The 21,930-nt window shown below is 39.6% G+C and overlaps 1 protein-coding gene across 2 annotated transcripts; it reads left to right on the plus strand.

The window, feature by feature from the left end:
* Positions 1 to 542: 542 nt before the first annotated feature.
* On the plus strand, positions 543 to 20,889 carry zpld1a (zona pellucida-like domain containing 1a). 2 transcript variants are annotated; one of them, XM_078266066.1, is made up of 11 exons: positions 543 to 689; positions 1,259 to 1,372; positions 1,641 to 1,861; positions 2,754 to 2,935; positions 4,845 to 4,917; positions 5,414 to 5,511; positions 8,757 to 8,837; positions 8,938 to 9,109; positions 14,334 to 14,436; positions 14,888 to 14,917; positions 20,714 to 20,889. In XM_078266066.1, the coding sequence occupies exons 2-11, from the start codon at positions 1,267 to 1,269 to the stop codon at positions 20,887 to 20,889; spliced, it is 1,242 nt and encodes a 413-aa protein (XP_078122192.1). In that variant the 5' UTR covers positions 543 to 689; positions 1,259 to 1,266. The 2 variants fall into 2 exon arrangements, with proteins under 2 accessions (XP_078122192.1, XP_078122193.1); XM_078266067.1 differs by lacking the exons at positions 543 to 689; positions 8,757 to 8,837 and having other exon boundaries at positions 1,267 to 1,372.
* The last annotated feature ends 1,041 nt before the right edge of the window (positions 20,890 to 21,930 follow it).

Below are 21,930 nucleotides of genomic sequence, written 5' to 3' on the forward strand. Positions count from 1 at the left end.
CCATATGGAAGATGGGACAGCGAGGACCAGCTAATCCCTTGAAACTCCATGAACTTTGCTTTCTTTTTCTTTGCTCTCTTTATGTTGTGATGGGAGTCCTGTGCGCAGGAATCAAAGTTTAGGGATCAGGTAGGAGGCCGGCAGCAGCTCGCAGCCCCGCCAAGCAGATTGCCTGCTGCTGTGCTGACTGAGGACTGCCGCAAACAAAGCATGAAAAGTGTGGATTCTGGGGGCCAGAACCTGCGTGGTGGGCTCTGCACTCCCCGACCAGCCTGGGGAGAAAGGAACGGCTCAGTCAGCAGGCCAGGGCCACTGGAGCGATGAAAAGATAATTCTCCCCCCCACCGCCGCTGGACCTCATGCGGCGTCAAACCATTTGTGAGCAGTGACACAGCCATATTGGGCCGAAAGGATATGAGTGGGAAACTTCAAAACCTGCTCATGTTTCTGTGAACGTGAAAGGATTTGTATAACACATTCAGATTTGATGGACTTTCCCATGTTCACCCTGGACAGCCCTTTTTTGTTGACATGTTCAAATAATGAATCTCTTATGTGTAGGATCGCTTTTTCCCCCCCTGCTCCCTAGTCCTGTTTCTAGTTGTCAGGTAGGGATGCTGTGCGGACCATTCCATCGTCTGTCCCAAGCTTATGGAGAACCGCTGACTCGCTGGCTTCCAGGAACCAGGGTGAGTGGTTCTACTTCTTGCAGAGCAACTGTCTGCCTTTTTTACCTCATGCTGTAAGGAAAAGCACTGTCTGCTGTCAGAGCTAGAGACCTAACTACAAACTTGGTGCAATTACTCCTTTAATTTAGCTGTTTCCTCAGGACTGAAAGTCTTTATCTGTGACTGACAACGATTATGTGATAACAGGTTTTCACAGGACAATGAGATGTGCACACAGAGATAAGCCATTATACTTGATGAAATAACCATAGTTACCAGCACATTATCCAACGTAATTTCATATAACTTGTAGGTATTTAAAGATAATTCCAGACATTTGTCTGCTTTGATTCTGGTTGGCAAGCTTATGAAAAATGTTCCCCTGAAGTCAGAAACTGTTGCGAAATAACTGAAATCACCTGGGGAAATCTTCCCCTCTGACATTAGCACACTTTGAGAAGAATATCTTGTTTTTTCTCAGCAAAAATAATTAGATATACAGTATGATGGATCGCTTTCTGTTTTTGTTTTCTGAAGTGTCAGATGAAGTGCATTGACTGGATTTCTTACAAATTCTTGCTCTGTTTCAGGTGCTGAAATGGAACATATATTTCTGATTCTTTTAGTGTTTAGTAAGGTCTTATCACTTGGAGCTCAATTCAATGGATACAACTGTGACGCCAACTTTCACAGCCGCTTCCCCGGTGAGGAACTCAACCTTTTTTCTTTCACAATTAGCCTACTGGACGGAATTTACATGTGAATGTCTCTTTAAAAGGAAAGTTCTCCTCAAACTAGCTACATATTCCAAGGAGGAGATGAATTATTTTGTCCACATACCAGTTCCTGATTTGTGATTTATACATAATGTAAGTAATTTTTAATTTTTTATACCTATATCATATGCATCTGTGTGTGTGTGTGTGTGTGTGTGTGTGTGTGTGTGTGTGTGTGTGTGTGTGTGTCTTGCAGCGGAGAGGGATATCAGTGTGTACTGTGGGGTGCAGACCATCACCCTCAAGATAAACTTCTGCCCTGTCCTCTTTTCTGGCTACACCGACACTGACCTGGCCCTTAATGGTCGCCATGGAGATGCCCACTGCCGCGGTTTCATCAATAACAACACCTTTCCCACTGTAGTAATCTTTAGTATCAGCCTGGCGACTCTGGAATCCTGTGGCAATTCCCTGGTGGTAAGAAAAGCAGGAATGGTATAATTAGCTTGTTTTTAAAACAGATTTTACAGTATTACTGTAAGCATTACTGATACTGACTATTGCTGATGATGGAGTTGGATTTGGGGCTTTAACTGTTATGGTATGTTGTTGTTAAGGTAATTAAGACCTATCTGAAAAATATAATACCAATAGCTTTGAGAAAATAGCATTAAAGCTAATAAAAATATAGTTTACTGTAAAGAGTGGATAATGTAAGGTTTGTGCTGTGATTTAGAAATGAGGCATGCATTGTAGGCAATTCCTGCTGACAATCATCATATATAAAATGACTCCTAGTCTTAGATGACTCAACAATTATCTTTATACAGTAACATTTTGTTTTCTAACTAATACAGGCAGAACAACCCCAACTGAAGCTGAAAACTTTAAAAACAGCAAAAAACCTCCCAGCAGTTTGTAGAAAAAAGATCAGATATGTCTTTTCTGTATGTCAGCCAGCTGTCTCATTCACAGTATCCATGTTTTGATGTTGACAAGTTGAGTTTTTCTTTCATGGGAAAGTAGTCCAGCACTCGGTAAAGGGACTGCTGTTGGATCTTAGAGGCCCTGTTAAGATGATGAGTAAAAAAACTATTCTAAAAAACAGTTTAAAGGGAGTTTAAAGTGAATCTCTGCTGCTCTCCCCCATGTGTTTGCTGAGTGTTGACTGGATGAAGTGAGACGAATTCCTGGGGGTGCGTTCTCAGATAAAAAGGGATTGAGTTGGGAATTAGTGAGGTGCATTAGCATGCTCAGTATTGGTATTGCTGATGGTATCAATCCCTGTCTGGTGTGCCCAAAGTAAGAAAATGGTGGTCGGTTAGTGAGCCAGGAGGAGTGTTACCCACACTGATGTTGTTTGCTGCAGGTCTCCACAGGTCAAGGACCCAACGCTTATGGGAACCTTTCCCTGGTGCAGATTGGAAACATATCAGGATATATCGACACACCAGATCCCCCAACCATCATCAGCTACCTGCCAGGTCTGCTGTACAAGTTCAGCTGCAGTTACCCACTGGAATACCTGGTCAACAACACACAGCTGGCCTCGTAAGTCTCTCTGCCACTTTTAAATGGGTTTACAGTGCTTTAGTGGGGGTGCTACAGAAAGCCATATATTGAAATGAGTACAACTTGTTGTTGGCGCCATTAGCTTTGAAAATCTTACACTGTTCTGCCCAACAAGTGGGACTAGCTAATTATTCAATATCATGCAATGCATTGCAACAGGCCTGAAATACATGTTACAGTCTTTGTAAGAATTTATTCAATGCAGTTTTTGTTAATTCTGTATCAGAGACGGTGCTCATTAATCTGTAAGGTCATGTCGGAGGCTGTAGTTTGTGATCATTTGAATCATGCCAACTGGATGAACAAAATAAAAGAAACACCTCCAATATATAATTAATACAACACAGTACTGAATTTCTGTTAGTTTGTCCCCCATGATGGACAAAATATTGTGTATAAATATAATGCATTCAGAGACGACAACACCACAAAATGTGGCCTAAAAATAACAATTACCAAGTCTCTGACACAGGGTCAACAAAACAAGACCATTCTCAGCTTCAGAAAGATTATTACCTTCACAAGGGGCTATTGTTTTATATTTCATCATATTTCACAAGTGTTTAAATTAGCTATGAGAAACTTTCAGTTTGTGTTGATTCTAGCGGCCCCTTTGGACAAAAGCGGTAGTGTTTAACTACCCCTGCTGTCGTAAAGATCTTTCTAGCGCATGTCGGCTGATGCTGAAATGTAATGTCCACGAAGAAAGCATGTATTACCCACTGTATTACTGACTAACTTTGCGTTACCGGGAGGTCATATAGTTGCGCTGGGACAAAAGAAAATAGTAGGCCAACACAAACAACAAATGGAAGGGGGACGTAATTTAATCTAGGCTACTGACGTACAACCACGTCACGCAATCTAAAGTTATTTTATGAATGAAATAGACATATTACATACCTGTCTAGGAGGAAGAGGGCCAATTCAGAGTCAGTTTTTTAAACATTTACCATCCTGTAATTGTCCTCTGTCCTACCAATGTCTGTCACTCCCTTTCATCTTTTAGTTGTTTCTTTGTTTAATTTCCTTTTTTTTTGTAATGGTCCTGCCCCAGTATCAGCCATAACTAAAACAGATAACTTCTAAAATAAAAATAAAATACTATTAGGCCTATATAAAGAAATCTCCTGCTACCTTTTACCTGGCTGGATACACTAACACAGGCTTTTCCGGTGTTACACCGAAATCTGTGACCCATCAGAAATCATTTTGCGACTTTGCAGAAAAAAGCAGACCCAGGAAAAGGCATTAATAAAAACTATATAAAGAAAAAATGTCACTGTTAGTCTCATTTGCTGTTACAGGTCATTTATGATCATCAGATGGAAAAGTAAACAGTTTGAGAAACATTTAAAAGTTCCTCGTAGTTACTTTAAGTTATTGTGTCCCCCTCCTGTATTTAAAGTGTATCGAACCAGTCACAGGATCTGGTGGAAAATAAAATCCCACAATTTTTCAGAGCCTATGTATGCAATAAGGCTAAATTCAAATTAGCTAATATTGATATGAAAATAGAGATTTATGATCAGAATTTTAAGTTGAAGATTGTAAAGGTTGTCTCGACTCTGCCCAGTATGATTCCGATATATTGTGAAGACAATGTGTATGTCAACAGCTGAATTTGGACTTTGGTTTTGTTCTTTTTTTTTTTAATATTGTGAATATTAGCATGTAAAGTAACATCTATACTTTTATTTTCTCATTTTAATACTGGAATCCCCTTTAAAAAGGTTCTTGGCAGCTTTGATCTTTTCTTTAGGTTAGGCAAAAATAAGCCTATTCCTTTTTCAATTAGCTACGGTGGCAAATTGTGGGAAATAATTGTTTCTTTCATGTATGTTAACTGAAATAAAATTATTCATCATCATCTTTATCTTTATTGAAGGTCAGCAGCTGCAATCTCAGTGAAGGAAAGCAATGGTACTTTCATCAGCACGTTGAATCTACTGCTTTACAATGTAAGTAAACATCAGTCGCGTCTAACAGCTGTTATTTAGCTGTTGCACTGGAGACAAAGCTATATACCAAAGTCATACTAAGTCAGCATGCATTAAAGAGCATACAAAGCTCTACAGTTATGTTAAATTGATCTGCACCTTTTACATCTGCAATTGCATCTTCAGCAATTTCTGAGAATGATGATCCATGTGCGAGATGGGTAGGATATCAGAGGCTCAGAAACCCTTTTATGCAGCCCAAGTAGGCAGCAAATTACCTCTAATCCTGTAATTGCAGAATATTATACTCAATTTACCCCACAATTCATGTCAAACATTATGCTAAATTCACTTGTCAATTTGAACCAAACATTAGTAAATGTGGTTGTAGAAACCAGATGATAGATATGCAGGGATTCATAACGTGTGTAAGTGAACAAATCACTCTCAACAGGATGAAAGAAAGAATCAGAAAATGTGACAAACATACTGAAATCCTATTGTGGTTTATGTACAGGACTCATCATACATTCAGCAGCTGTCCATCCCCATGGCAGGACTGACTCTGAAGACGCGGGTGTTTGCAGCTGTAAAAGCTTCTAACCTGGATAGGAGGTATTCAATCAACAGCAGTTCAATCTGACTACGCTATTTACGTTACGCTTTTACGCTACTACGTTTAGGCTGCTTGCTAGTAGCTTGCTGCTGATATTGATTGTGAACTTCTGGATGGCGGTCCTCCATATAAGTGATCAAACTGGTGGTGTTGAAGGATTTGGCACAGCATCCTCCTCACATTACTTCGACCTTGCAAGTATTGCAAGCTTACCCTGGTTTTCTTACTAACCAATCTCACTCCTCATGTCTAAACCTAACCAATCCAACCAACGAAGGCAACAAGTACTAGCCAACCAGAGGCTAGGGAGGGACTTGTCGTGTCGCTAATTACTGCGGCTTTTGATTAGCGCCTACAGTAGCCAATAGTGCTGAATGTGACTGTGAATCTAACAGGCTAACTAGCTAATGGCACCTAACTAAAGTTAGCAGCAGTTAGCTGTTATCTGTCCAAAACTAATAAAATCACCTCGGTACTGTATTGACATCAAACTGTTCTTAAAACATATATGGCATCTTAATGTCAAGTCCAAATTGTTTCCCTTTACTTGAGGTCAAGGAAATGTTCATGACACAATTATAATTGTCTCATGCCAATGTAACGACCAACCACTTATGACATAAAGCTAAATAATTTCTTTTAGTTTGATAATAAGGTCTGCTATGACATATTTTTGTTGTTATTGTTATTTAGTCTTGCTTAATGTCAAGTTTTCATAACACAAAAATGCTAACTTTGCATTAAAAGTATTATAATTTACTGAATGTCACTTAATGACAACGGTCATGAACATTCATAAAGACTTCTTAATATTCATGACCAGTGTCATTTCATGGTTACGACGGTGTCATGTCAGTCTTATGCAAACACTTTCAAATGAAGTGTTACCAAAAACACACACACACACACACAGACAGACACACACATCAGCGCCGCCCTGACACACACAAAAGCAGCTAGACAGAAATAATCATCGAGTCAGTTTTGCTCGTCGGACCGATGCCAATGTATGAAAAAATGATTACCGGCCAATACGGCTATGATTGTAGATATAACATGCATCCCTAATTATTTTTATGGAAATAATGTGATCAGTACAAGTACAATGTAAGAAATCCACACTCATACTGAGCATGTAGAACAATACACAGGGCTGTAAAATGACACATTTGGCTGCAACACAATGTGAAGAACAAAACCACTGACCTATATTTAGCTGATGTAGAAGCCGAGTGGGGATTTCTAGCACAACTTCATCTACTTCCAAGGTGCATGGTGAAGAGAAAAAGGCAGAGTCAAAACTCTAGCAGCACTTGTAGTTTAAAGAACAATTTTATTATGCCTGATGACTGGTTTGTGAATGTGACTGTCTCCAAATATAAATGTTCTGCTTTCCTCTGCATTTGGACTTGAAATCACCTAATGTAATTGTGTGAAAGTTGTGAAAGTATGGCCTCTGCAGAGAATTGATTAAATCCTCCTCTGACTAGAACAGATGTCTTTACATTCTATAATTCTTAAAGTGTTCATATTATGCTTTTTGGCTTTTTCCCTTTCCTTTATTGTGTTATATATCTTTTTTGTGCATGTTATAGGTTTACAAAGTGAAAAAGCCCAAAGTCCCCCCCAAAGGGACTTACCATCTCCAACAGAAAACACTGTTCACAAACTGCTCCAAACAGCTCTATTGTAGTCCAGCCTTTACTTCAGAGACAAACGTGGTCACTTTGAAACACACGTTATAATGCTCACCTAGCTGCTAGCATGGCACGCCCTCATACTCTGCTTCTGACTGGCTAGTAGTCCTTACCTAGGTACTGTAAGGGCACGCCCTCATACTCTGCTTCTGACTGGCTAGTAGTCCTTACCTAGGTACTGTCAGGGCACGCCCTCATACTCTGCTTCTGACTGGCTAGTAGTCCTTACCTAGGTACTGTCAGGGCACGCCCTCATACTCTGCTTCTGACTGGCTAGTAGTCCTTACCTAGCTACTGTCAGGACACGCCCTCATACTCTGCTTCTGACTGGCTAGTAGTCCTTACCTAGGTACTGTCAGGGCACGCCCTCATACTCTGCTTCTGACTGGCTAGTAGTCCTTACCTAGGTACTGTAAGGGCACGCCCTCATACTCTGCTTCTGACTGGCTAGTAGTCCTTACCTAGGTACTGAGCATGTGCGACTCCCAACAAAGATGGAACAGAAGTGAGATGTCTCACTCTGTAGCTAAAACAGAAAGCTCAACACACAGGGTGAAAAGAGTGCAGTTCAACAAAAATATGGTGTTTTTTTTGTTTTTTTTTATTAAACCATGTAAACCTATTCTGGTACAACCTCTAAATACAATTATGAACCTGAAAATGAGCATAATATGAGCACTGCAAGGTGCTTTTAAAAATTACTTTTGAAAAATACATGACTAAGTTTTGACTAAGTTCAATATTTTGTAATGTGGGAATTGGTGGCATTGGATCTTGCCTGTGTGGCTGTCTCCTAGAAATATGTTTATGTACTACTTATTTGCAACAGCAAATCTATTATTAAAGTATGCCACTCGGATAACCATTTCTATAAACACAAAAAGAAATTTTAATTAATGATCCATGAATATGCAAATACTGTTCATTTCAAAAGTGTAATTGCTGGAAACAAGATGTCTCCTTCACTGAAAAGTCCTTTCTGAGTGTATGTGCTCTGGAGGCTTCAAGTTTCCTCATCTCACTTGTGTAAGTTGAATATTGGACTACAATTGAAGTGTCAAAAACTAAAAATAAACTAAGTAAACTATTGAAAAAGTCAAAAGTGATTCTATGACACATATGTACTTAATTAACAAAACCACTATCTTTCCTAACCTTAAACAACATGCTACAAGCGGGAACCTGGGTGTAGGCGACCGCTATACATCTTGATCATCTCCGAATGACATGCTCTACATAAATGTAACGCTTTCTACTCTAGAAATAACTTCAAGGCAATAATTAAATTTCCTTGCAAAACATAATTGGGAAAACAAGTAAGTACTGTAGTATATAAATGTTTTTTTCTAGGAGACAGGGTTGTAATGTCACATTATATAGTAGTTCTTTGTGTCTAATGAAAACACAAAGATCATTTTGGTGGCAATCTTCTTTTCACGTTCCAGGAGAGGCAATGGGCCACCAAAGTGTCTGAGTAGCCCCTTACATGATCTCATTTGCATTTAAATCCACAAACTCTGAATTTACTAATCTTTCACGTCAAATAGATGGAACGTTCTAATGGACTACTGTTACACCACGCCCTCTGGAAACCCTAACGATGACCTCCGCTATGATCTTTTCTTTAGGTAACTCAAATTCACTCACAGATGTATTATTTTGGTCAGTTCTTACATTTTGTTGCTCTTCTTCCTAATAATACTTTCTGATTTTCCCTCCCTGAGTCAGTTGTGAAAAAGACCCCCAGACTGCCGTCTTTGAAAATGGGAAGAGCCAAATGGGCCGCTTTGCCTTTGAAGTATTCCGCTTCGTAAAGCACAAGAACCAGAAGATGTCCACCGTCTTCCTGCACTGTGTCACCAAACTGTGTCGATCGGATGACTGTCCAATGCTCATGCCAGTGAGATTATAACACAGGACACTTTCACACATAACATGACCAACTATTAGGATAAAATATAACATTATATTCAGTATCACTCAAACAGAATCAGAATCAGAAATACTTTAATAATCCCTGGGCGAAATTATTTAAACCCATCTACAGCTTCATTTCATGAGGGAAGCCTGTGACAGAGAGACTCCAAATATCAAACATTTACTCATACACACAATCAGAAGTAGTGGAGAGTAACTAAGTACATTTACTCAGCTAGTGTTCAAGAGAAATTTGTGGGACTTGTTGTTGACCATTTTCTGTTTTATACTCTACTACATTTCTGAGGGAAATATTGTACTTTTTACTCTTCTACATTTATTTGACAATTAGAATTAGTAGTTATGTTGCAGATTAAGAATTTACATACAAACCATTTTCTTATCTCATTAAATATGATGTATTTTTATGAATTAAACTACCCAACAGTATGTAAAATTGTGAACATTAGCTTTACCTCAACTATCTACATTAAAATTATTCTTATATCAGTAATGATAACAATCAAAATATCAATACAACACTGGGTCATTCTGTATGAATACTTCTATTCTATTACATTTTGCTGTTAATACTTCTGTACTTTTACTTAAATGAGAATTTAAATGCAGGATTTGTGATAGAGTTTCTTTACATTGTTGTATTCGTACTTTTACTTAAGTAAAGGATCTGAATACTTCTTCCACCACTGATAACCATACAATATCAATTACCAAGTCAGAATGCCGTAACAATGTCATAGCAACATCTGAATTAAAAATAGTTTCCAGTATTGATTACATTAGTAATTAGCGTCAGGGTCTATACTACCTTGAGGTGTTAACTGATATGCTGAATATTAACAGTCAGATATCATGCATTTATATGCACATATTGCCTTGGCTCATAAAGAAAAAACACGTCACCCTTCAAAGTCAAACATGTGATCTTTTCTGTCAATTAAGAAACATATCAGATATGTTTGTCAGATATTATTCCATAGCAGGCCATTTATATTGCTGAATCTTAAGTAACTCTGATTTCCTGCTCACATTCCTAAATGCTTCATTGGGGCCTCACTGACAGCAGCTGAGGGCTAATGTTAATCTCTAAAAGTGTTCAGGCCTGAGCAGCTGCTTGATATACAGTAACATGTAATCAGGCTGTGTTCCTTCCTTCAGTCAGTATACTCTCTAAGAAGACACTGGGCTGAGCTCTTTCGATCTCACTCAGATTGTCACCTTGAATGATGCCATCCTTCTACCAATCCTTGAAATCTTTTAACAACAAAGTCATGTGACTGACCTTTGGAGGTTTGGCTCTCCCATTATAAGAGCATCTGGGTGAACATGCTTCCTCTTCTTTGTCTTACTCACCTCATCTGAGATCGTAAGTATCATAATTATGTTTGGGACTCCACTTTAGTTAGTCCGTCACTTCTGTGCAGGTGCCTCATGTCCCTGAGGATTTAGGTGGTTTGTTGTTTTATAGTTGGCGCATTGAGACATTGCTTTGAGACAAAAGTGGTTATGTTATTAACCCTTTATCCCTTTCAGGTGTATTTGTTTGGCAAGGCTCGTTAAGCAGGTAACTTCACTAATTCCACAGATTTCCACAGAAGTGCTGCTTTCACCTTTCTATATTTTCTCCCAGGAGAGTTGGGAGTAATTTGAACTGGCTTGCTGTATTTGGCTTGCTGTTTCAAGTGAGTGTTTTTTTTTGTCAACCTCCCCTCATGCATTCAGTACGGAAGCTCTGAAAGGCAAGGTGAAAAGTTTTTTGGGGCATCGTTGGCCAAAAACAAAGTTTAACTTCTAGGTACGAGATAAACTTTTACTTCTAAGGTAGGCTGTTTTGAGGGTGAGAAAGCCATGCTGAAGCGTTTAGTGCATGATACAAAGGGAATTGAAAGTTCGGCCAAATGCAGTATAAACATAAGGTTTTACAAATGTCTACTGTAAAATATAATGGAACTGTGTAAAGCACTGACTTGGGTTAAACAGTTTAGATAGGCTATAGAGACAAAAAAGAGCACTGTAAAAAAAAAACATTGAACTTAGGGAAATAACTAAACTTTTAGCTTCTGAAATAATGAAGTAACACTGCTGTTCCTGGTGCAAAATGCACACAGAGTCTCTAAATTTGCCTGACAACAAATTAAGCTGTCTGCTGAGTGGAGCAGCTCTGCAGCTAAACTCAGCAGAGAAAAGAACATTATAGGTGGATGCATGAAAGGCTGGGACAATCATTATAACATTTACAACTTTCACCCCCTTTAATCAATTATAGAGCTATCCCTGTCACTATTGTTCCATTTGTACATTTATGTGTAAATAGGCTTGACCTGTTGTGTGTTAATTTAAGTATCGTATCAGAGGGGTTAGTCTGAGCATGTGTATTACAATATGTGTGTGTTCAACATGCATGTACTATATATGCGGCAGTGAGTGGTGTTGACGGCCCACCTCTGTTAAACCCTCTGGGTTCGAGAGCTCTACCAGCGGAGCTCAGCAGCATACGAACTAAATTGTATTTAAATGTATTTAGATTAATAGCTTCACACGTTTTTATCATACAAGCATGGGGGAAAATATTGACAGAAACCTTATAATTTCAAATTTCAAATGTGTCCACTGCCAAATCTTTTCACATTACTCGGTCACTGCAGGTAACATTCCACAGGGAGAGCGCAAACCCAGTCCCCCGTATTTTAATCTCTATTCACATGCCGATTCATTTTGGTATTGTGGGACGATCTAACTCACACCGGCCAACGCCCATGATAAACCAGATAAAATGCCATGCAGGTTCAAACATAATTGATTTGGAGGCAAACTTTTGCATTTTAGAGATGGAAGGAATTCTAAACAGCAATGTCCACGCTCCACGCACACAATGACACACACATGGACTGTAGTGAGTGAGCAGGGCCACAGTGAAGTTAAGTTGACAACTAACATAGTCTAGTAAGTGCAATAAAACCTTTTGTGAGTAACAAGCCAATACTTTATCAATAAACCTGTTTAACAGGCATAAACATGTAGAAAGCGGTATTTAAATCCTCTCTGTCTGCATGTAGTCTCTCATCCGCCACTGTTTAAACAAACACAGCGGGCTACTCTGCTTGTTACGAACAAGCTAAAATGAAAGTGTCTGTATGTAGTCTGTTTATCTTAATTTGCCAAAATTCTTGAAATTTGCCTTTGTCTTGTACTTGACGTAGTGAGTAGTGAGATGTCTGTTCTTCATTCTTTCTAACTTCATTCAGTATTTTGATATCAGGAATATGATTTATTTTGTTGACAATGTGATTATTGTTAGCTGTTGTGTCAGAACCATGGAGGAACGCTGTTTTGTATTCTCTATGACTCCTCTGCAGATGAGCTGCTTCATGAGAGCTGCAGTGATGATTGTGTAAATCCTGCCTGTTGGCTGGTATGTGAAATATATGCAGTGGGCTGCACGGTGGTGTTGCATTAGTATTGTTAGTGCAAAAAAACTTTGTCTTGTTCGCTCGCTCGCTGAGTGGGAACCTGGACATTGCAGACAGGCGATATTATAAAAAGTTCCATATGTTATACAGTGGACATCCGTTAACTGAGAAGGTAAAACCTTTTTGTTTATGCTGCATTTGGCTGAACTTTCAATGCCCTTTGTATCATGCAGTAAGTGCTTCAGCATGGTTTTTATCACTATCAAAACAGACAACATAAACTTTTAGATATTATGTCCTACGTAGAAGATGACATCCCGTACAAAGGAAATAATATCTCGTTCATAGGAGATAAACTGTTGGTTTTGGCCAACATTGCCTGCAACAACAAATAAATCACCTTACCTTTCAGGGCATCCATAACTGTGTGAAAAGCTGGATGGTTAGCTACCAGTCCACGGCGTATTGGACTGGAATGTTCCATGTACTTGTTATCGTTTTTAAAGAGTCAACAGACACGTAACTATCGGTAAGCAGGGTACGCCGTTGCTTACGGGCCTAGGGGCCTGCGTGACTGGAAGATATTGATTGACAGCTGGGGCCCCCTATTGCATTTTCATTACTCGCGACAATCCCAGCAGTCCCACGTGCACTCTGAAAGCCACTGACCAAGCGGGAGTGAGAACCATAGACAGTATATAAACTGGACCAACAGACCCCGTGTCTCTGGACGGAGACCAGTGAAGGACATTAGAAGCTCTTTCCCGGTGATGGCTGAGCGTTACTGAGCAGCCTCCAACTGAGCTTGAAGACGTAGATGTGACGTGAGCAACCTGTCTGAAAGTTGGAAGTCTTCTGGTAGCTGTGCCAAGAGAAATCTCAATCATTCCCAATTTTGCAGAGACGGAGAGCGTAGGTCTATGTAAGGAGATAACATAGGCACAGGCTAATTATTGTACTGTAGTAGGGGGGCCCGCCTTGATAATCCTGCATAAGGGCCCGGTGTTGGCTTGTTGCGCCACTGAGAGTCAATGTGGCAGCATGGGTACCACTGGGTTCTGTAGTCCTTTCAGCTGCTGGAAGTGGTGACTGTCTGAGTGAGATCGATCGGTAGGCGGGCTTATGGCAGCTGCTGCTGCTGCTGGGAACAGCGGTCTTCTGGAAGACTTGGAGTTAAGCTTTTCTTTGAGAAAAGAACAAGGAACGGCACTGAAATCATTCTTAAAAAAGGAAGATGTGTTCAGAGTTTTGTCGACCGGATACGGCAAAAGTTTAATCTATCAACTAGCTTCGCTACCTTCTTGATGTGGGTCTGGCTTGTCAGGCTAGGTCCGTGGTCTAATTTGTGTCAGTTTAGGGGTCCTTGATGTGAAAAAGTTTGAGAACCACTGGCATAAAAAAAGTCATAAAAGTCATAAAGTCATAACTTACGTTCACTTTAAATTATAAATTACTAAATATTAAAATGTCATGGAGTAGAACAAATGGGAACAAAATAATGCATGTAGCATTGTCTTTAAATCACCACAAGACACATTTAGTGTTTGCCATTTTAAAATCAAAACATTCATATATTGCATTTTATATGACAATATAGCCAAAAAGCACAGAAATACATTTCTAAAATACATTTCTAAAATGTAAAAGGGCAACATTAATGGGTCACCATCCAGTATGTGTCTCCTTATCATGAGAACATGCAACACTTCAGTGGGGTTTGATTCTACCACCATGTCTCTCTTTGATGGCATTGCCTCGTTTTACCATGTTTCATAGATCTGTGGCAGCAGGAAAAAGAGAGATGTCTCAGAGGGGAAGGAATCAAACACTGCATCTGGGAATGCTGTCCTGACTGCTGGGCCTATCATCACTCGTAGTGGTACAATTTAATAATACTCCTTCTCCTCTGTTATTCCTTTTCTTCAGTGTCTGTTTCCCACCAACTACCCTTATTTTCCTGACATGATCCACTACTGTCTACTGTCTGAGGAGCCTTTTCTTTCTACCTGAAACACAATACAGAAGCTTGTTTTATTTCTTTCAAAATGTACAATTCTTCTTTTCTGTGATTTCTTACAATTCCACAAGTTGTTTATATCTGCAATGATTTTCAGAATGGATATATTAGAAGGTACTCGAGTGTGTCAAATCCAAGGTTGTTAATGACAGATGATGAGAACTTAACGTCCTAGATAGAGAGCCTGATGCCATCCTATTGGTTGACTCATATACTGTACAAAAAAATTAAATCACGCCATTGCACAGTAAAGTACAGGACTGATTACAGTATATTGCTGTTACCTTTAAATGCCCTTACGTTTTTTTCACAGATGAAACGCCAACCAACAACTCTCAACTGGGTAAGCCTTCACATTCTGTCTATGTGGAATTACACTTTTAAAGTGGTATTGCCTTTCAATAATAAAAAGGGAGCCATTCGAAATAGTCTGCCCATAGTGTGGGTTGCTGCCTCGCCGCCCGGCCTGTCCTCCTTCACAGACTCCAGCCCGCTGTGAGCTAGATGGAGCTCCGTCACAGCCAGCAGCCCGTGGTGCTCCATACCTGCGCACGGTTACTGGACTACCAAACGCTGCTGCCCTGACAGAGCTCCAGGGCCTGCAGCTCCTCTCTTCCTGCTAAATAGCCGGTGTGTGTGAGTGAGAGCGCGGTCAGCGAGCTTGTTACGCCCGCAATCTCTTACCACAGGTTCCAGTTAATCTTATAATGGATATGTGTGTTGAGTTATTTAAACGATCGGGGAAATAAACGCCTCTTGTCTGCGAGTGAGCTGGATGGAGCCTCCCCCTAACGAGACCTCTGAAATTCACAAAAATGCATTAAATTGAAATCAGACAAAAGTGTTAGCTAAGCTTTGTAAGACCTTAGGGTAGCTGTGATATACATGCCGTGATGAAATTCGAAGTGCAAATATACTATAGTTATGCCGAAAGTGTAGTGGCGATCTTTTCCCATAGGATTGAATGGGACACATAGCGTAGCTAGCAGCTCCTCCTAACAACACCCCTCAAATTCACAAAAATGCCTTAAATTGAAATCAGACAAAAGTGTTACCTTTGTAAGACCTTAGGGTAGCTGTGATATACATGCCGTGACGAAATTCAAACTGTAAATATACAATACGTTATGCCGGCAGCTGACAGCCGGCCAGCTCGAGCTCCGCGGAGCCCCGAGCCCCGGTAGTCCAATAACCCAGAAACAGTGACTTTGCCCTGGGTATGGAGCCCAGCAGGCTGCCGCTTTCTCATCAGACTGTGTGGAGCTCCTGAAGTCCGACACGTCTTACCAAATTTGCAATTAGCCATCAATTTTCGTAAAACGGCCCATATTTGAGCTTTATATAGTTGATTTCTCGCATCTCAGAAGTGAATTTAATAACAAAATAGCACACAATGTATAATGTCGCAGTGTCTGAAATATGAGACCTGCTGTCTTGTCTCCAATGTATGTGTATGTGGTTCGCTCAACCAATCAGCGCGCAGCTCATCTAACTATTCATGAGCATACCATATTTGGAAGAAAAGCTGTCGTTCCAAATAGAGACATTCCACAGAGATGCATAAGGGCCCATAGAATAGCACCTGGGACATTTTCAGCCCAACCAATGTTACATACCCTATTAGGAGACCTTAAGGAACAGTGTGAAATACCCTATATAATCCCCTTTAACTCAAGTGTTAATTGTTCAAATTTATTTGGTTTTATTAAATACATATTTTTCACAATCTACTGTTGGAAATGGCTTTGGAGTTAAACATATAAGTATGTTAGAAGAGAAGTTGTCTATATTGCCTTATTTCCTGCTTTTAACCGGTTCAAACCTGTCAATTTCAAATTTGTCTGACAGAACTTTCTCAGTACTACTTGGCAGCTCAATATACTCCTTGGCTCACATAACTTGTGGAGTGCCACAAGGTTCTATTCTGGGTGCAGTCCTTTACTCACTTTACATGCTTTCATTTGGTCACTTAATGCAAAAACATAATGGGCCCTATTTTAACAATCTAAGCGCACAGCGTGAAGCGCATGGTGCAGGTGCGTTTAGGGTGTGTCCAAATCCACTTTTGCTAGTTTGACGGTGGAAAAAAGGGTCCGTGCGCCAGGTGCATGGTTCAAAATGGTTGTACTTAGTGTCCTCATTAATCATAGGTGTGTTTTGGACGTAACGTGCAATAAACCAATCACAGTGTCATCTCCCATTCCCTTTAAAAGCTAGGCGCGTTTGTACCTTGGCGCATTGCTATTATGATGACGGATTTGCACCGTAATATTTTTATTTGTAATATTTTTATTTGTAATATTTTGCATGTTTGCGTGCTGCTGCGCTTCCCTGTGTGTGTGTGTGTGTGTGTGTGTGTGTGTGTGTGTGTGTAACAAGCATAGTGTGCGCGCGCTGTGCACGAGCCTAGGTAATTTTACTAATTTGCTGTTAAAATAACAATTAAATGCTGTGCTATTGACTTTAGACCAGGTTTTTGTTGGTCAATGGTGCGATCACTTCCCGCTGCCTCAAGATAGCAATACGCCAAGAATTCACACCAGCACACCCATGGGCGCAAAGATGGGCTCAGGTGCATTTGCTATTTAAACGACGTGGGCAAAGACACTTGCGGCGGGCTTTGCGCTGCACTGCGGCGGGTGCAAGATAGGGCCCAATGTGTCCCATTACTGTTATGCAGATGACACCCATCTGTATATACCAATTATTTATAATGACCCAAATAGACTCATTTCCCTGCATTATTACCTTAAGGGGAGACATGGCAGGCAAAAACATCGTTTTTTTATGCAATGGTCAACTTTGAGATTTTGGGCTATTTGTCTTCCATAATATAATATATATGTCTTTAGGACTTGTGGTGAAAAAAAGTGAAAAATACACATGTAGGTCTTTATTTAACTACACTTTGACTATTTGCGTCTGTAGATTTCTCCTGAATTCAACAAAAGTTGGCGTTCTAAATCAACATGCTGCTCCACGAACGCTGTCTGCACCCTGTCATCACATATACCGTTAGAAATCTCTCTCCTGTGCAATGCTGTCGGATCCAAATATGGTCATTTCCTTTTTATCAGCAACCAATCGTGAAAGTACAATGGGGGATTTAACTCTAAATGCGCAATCTCATTGGCTGATGCCAATTTCTGACAACGTGATTCGTTCAGAATCGTCATGTGACATGCTCTGACATTTCCATGGGAGTTCAAAATGTCGAAAGAAGTGCATCGAAAATCATCTCAGAGAAGACGAAAACAGTTGTCCTTAGCAGGAAGACACAGGGCATTACAAACTAAGACAGCAGATGATGAAATGCCTTCACATAGTACGTCGATGCGTAAACTGTCGTTCAGAAAACAAAGAGTGTTCAGACAGCGGAGGTAATGAGAGCGCCACAGAGCAGTGGCTGAGAGGTTTAATTTGTCCTAATTGCACAGGGATAGGGCTTACAGTTAGCATTGAGCCACAGAATCATGGGTTCTGTAGCAGTTTACTACTAGAGTGAAGTCTTTGCAAAGAAGATACGTACAGGCAAAGTGTCTACACATCCACGCAGCTTCAAGACGTATCCAGGAACGATGTAGCGTTTGATGTGATTGTGCGAATGGTGCTGTTAGTGGATGAGTTAGGCTTGGGATATGCAGCTCTCACAAAAATGTGTTTGGGGATTCCTGGCCTTCATGTTAAAACATATCAGAGACACCAAAGGAGAGTAACATGTATGGAAACACTCTCTCTCTCTCTCTCTCTCTCTCTCTCTCTCTCTCTCTCTCTCGATAAAAGCAATGTACAGATATTTCATAGCCTACATGTCATATATTAAATATGTGTCACATATATACTACACTGTACTGATCGTGATACAATACACTACATTACAAAACAATTACACTACACAACAGTTACAGTTTTTGTATAATATAATTACTATATAATACTAAACAAATCTGTAATTTTGGGATCCTAAAGTGGTTGTTCGTCCCTCAGGCTGTGGCAGGCAGATACATATTTAGCTGTCAGTGGAGCAGCTGTCCCTTCTCCTAGGAGAACTACCAGCTTCTCTTCTGGTGTTAACATTGGGAAGTTTTATTTTTTTGGGCTATTTTTCCGAGGTGTAAATCTCTTAGTGAAGATACTTTTTCACAGTGGAGGAGGAAGTGCATCTCTGTCTGACCCAGTTGATGGTCACCGAGCCTGTATTTAGTCAGGATCCATCTCTTCTTTGTATCTCTGATAGTGTGCAGATACTCAAATAACAATTTAGTCTACTTTGTTTGCTTTCTCCGATGTTCTAAATATTGATCTTTTGAATGATTCATAATTTCTTTTGTTATGTTGTTATGAACCAGTGCTGATGGGAGCCTGGTTAGTTAGCTTCACCATAAGCTGACTGAGGGGACTCCACTCAAAATGCAAATGAGTGCCTTAATTCTGTTATATGGGTGTGGTGTCCAAAAACGGTCTTTGTGGGGAAAAGTAAGCTTGAGGCAGCAGCAAGTATGGCCATCTCCACCTTCAATGAATGTGCCTCTGCCATGCTTTCTGTTATGGAGAAGTTGTGGCTTCAGAGCACAGTTGTGACGGTCAATTCAATGAGAGAAACTGATATGCTCAGGATCTTGAAAGCTGAGGCCGTCACAACTGCCAGTGCAAAATATAGGCACAAGAGTCTGAGCACAGCTAAAAAGGGGAAAAGGCATCAGCAGGAACTGGAAGAGGGCCCTACAAATGAAGCAGGCATGGAAAATTAGGCTATAGACGGTATCTAGGCCAGGGTGGCAGTTCTACATGGGACCATTTGTGTGTGTACACTGTTTTTTACTGGGGTTCTGTTCAGTTGAAGGCCATAAATGTTGTTTTATAAGTTTTGATGTGATTTAGGTGGTTTGTATTGTTGTTGCTAATGATTTGATAAGATATTGTGTCTGTAAATAGTTGTTTCCACTAAAAAAGTATGAATTATTACGATGCAAATCTTTAAAGGCCGTTTTCTCAAAATGTTTTTTTTCTCATACTCTGAGCCAGACATCTCCACTTCAGCAGCACTTATATACACCAAACTTTCCAGTTGTATTCCTATCTATATTCGTAAGGTTTTTACAGAGGGGCAAAATTAAAAAAAATGTTATGGCTGTTGAGAGTATTTTCTGATTAATGGAGTGATAAAAAGAGATATCCAAAATCCCTTCTGTAAAAAAACTTTGACTCTAATATGTCAACACAATGAAACAAGAATTTTGAATCGGGCTTTATCCAATGTTCAGATTTCTCTTCTGGAAATATATGCAAATTAGCACATATTTAATGAGATAATACCATATTTGCATATTTAAACATAAAAATTCTAAAAACTTGTAATACAAAAGATATTTGTCTTAATGTCAGTAATCAACTGGGGAAGTTTCATGCTGATATTAGTCATTTTTTTCCTATTCACCTTAACAAAATTAAAGACTGGATGCATCAAAATGATCTGCAACTCAATAATACCAAAACAGAGGTTTTACTGATCGGTCCACTCTGTGTAACTGAAGCACTCAACCCCCAGCTAGATTCTTTAGCTCTGTATGCCACACCTCTGCCAGAAAGTCATATTTGACTTAAACCTTACCTTTTGAAAAGCAGGTCAAGACAAGTCATTCAAGCATGTTTTCTACTATTAGGAACAATCTCCAAAATAAAAAAGTCTGTTCTTCAGTGACGTGAAGAAAGTCATACATGCTTTTATATTTTCTAGACTCGATTACTGCAACTCCTATTTATTCCTGCCTCACTCTGAAACAACTTTCACCGCTTATTTTTTAGACAATGCTTTTCTTGTAAAATGCCAAATTTAATAGTTGACCTTAGTCTTGTCAGATTACATATGGATGACGTTGTGATGATGTCTTTCAATGACGTTCAGGACTAGGCCAGATCACAGCCGATATGGGGATGACGTTCATGTCTTTCATGACGTCCTGGAAAAGACGTCGAAATCATCTTCATGTCAGCTGTGATCTGGCTAACAAATAGCAACAATAACAAGAAAAACAGTCAATCACCAATTGATGTTTCTGCATAGGGCTTTTGCATTCAAGGTGAAGAGGAAAAGTTGGTAGAAATATGAACAGATTTTTTTTTGTTTGTGCTTCCCTAGCCAATCTGAAAGCTCCAGTGTTTCAGATGAACACAGTGACAAGCGCGCTCATCTCGGGCGTGATCATCCTGGGTGTCATGAGTGTTTGCTTCTTCATCTTCTCCCTCACCCTCCTCAAAGGCAAAAGCGCTCCTGTCAACACCCTGTCTGGACTCCGCAACCCAGCCTTCAACTGAGCACCTGAACCCAACTCTGACACTCCTCCACAACCAACAATACTAAGCAATGGGCAGACAACATGATTTGTTGTGCATGTAGTCATTTTACAGGAGAATAAAAGGTAAATGTTGATTTAGAACAGGTCTGTACAATGTGCATTAGTGTAGAATATAGCAGGACTTTTTATATGTTGTTCTGTACTTTGTGTTTCAACAATGTGGCAGGCTAGGCCTCAACCTGCAGGTAATTATTTATCGTGCAGCTTTGACCCACATAGCGGGGACACTCATAAGTTAATTCAATACCTCAGCTATAGAGCTTTCAATTGCAGGGTTTATTATTGTAGGTAAAACTCGCACTTCCTTCGTAGAGGCCAAAATATAAGAACACTTCATTGAAAATATAACTTGAGAGAATGAGGGAAACTATACAATTAAAAGTTAAAACCTTCGATTAAGTAATTAAGTGAACTAACAGAAAACCTCAGCTTAAAGTTTTGACATAAAATCTAACTTTTAAAAGTATATTTATATAATTGGAAAATCTTTAATTTATAAATATTGCTACATGTTAGACAGTTAGTCTTGACAGGTATGTTCTACCTAAATATGTACTTCACTCACTCTTGAAATAGTTTATATATGTAATGTGGCAGCAATAAAATGGTTGTTTGATTTGTACATGTACCCAATGTAATTGTGTATAACTTTTCCAAACTGTGTTCTTAAATGCCATTGATGATCTATTCCTAAAATGTACAAATTGTGTACAATTGTGCATATTGCAAATATTTCATTTTGACATGTGATTAAAACTTGCCCAGTGTCATATTTCTAAACATACAGTATGAATTGCCTCATAAACCCAACTGGAGAATTTTAGTCCGACAATAGAGGGACGACAATGAGGTCATACAGGTCGTCAGTGCCTTCCAAATGACCAATTACAATTCATATGTATAAAAAAAAAAATGCAAAAAAAGTTGGAAGGCTAGTGTCTGTATGGAATGTAGATTTGTTAAAGTATGGACAAAATATAAATAGGATAAGAATGTGATG

This window comes from Sander vitreus, chromosome 13 (genome assembly GCF_031162955.1).
Source record: "Sander vitreus isolate 19-12246 chromosome 13, sanVit1, whole genome shotgun sequence".
NCBI classification, from domain to species: Eukaryota; Metazoa; Chordata; class Actinopteri; order Perciformes; family Percidae; genus Sander; species Sander vitreus.

Excerpts from the sequence above, each read along its gene's own strand:
- zpld1a (XM_078266066.1), top strand. The coding sequence starts at position 1,267 with ATGGAACATATATTTCTGATTCTTTTAGTGTTTAGTAAGGTCTTATCA. Across the intron at positions 8,838-8,937 it reads CGCTATGATCTTTTCTTTAG|TTGTGAAAAAGACCCCCAGA; the intron begins GTAACTCAAATT and ends TCCCTGAGTCAG. Across the intron at positions 14,918-20,713 it reads AACCAACAACTCTCAACTGG|CCAATCTGAAAGCTCCAGTG; the intron begins GTAAGCCTTCAC and ends GTGCTTCCCTAG.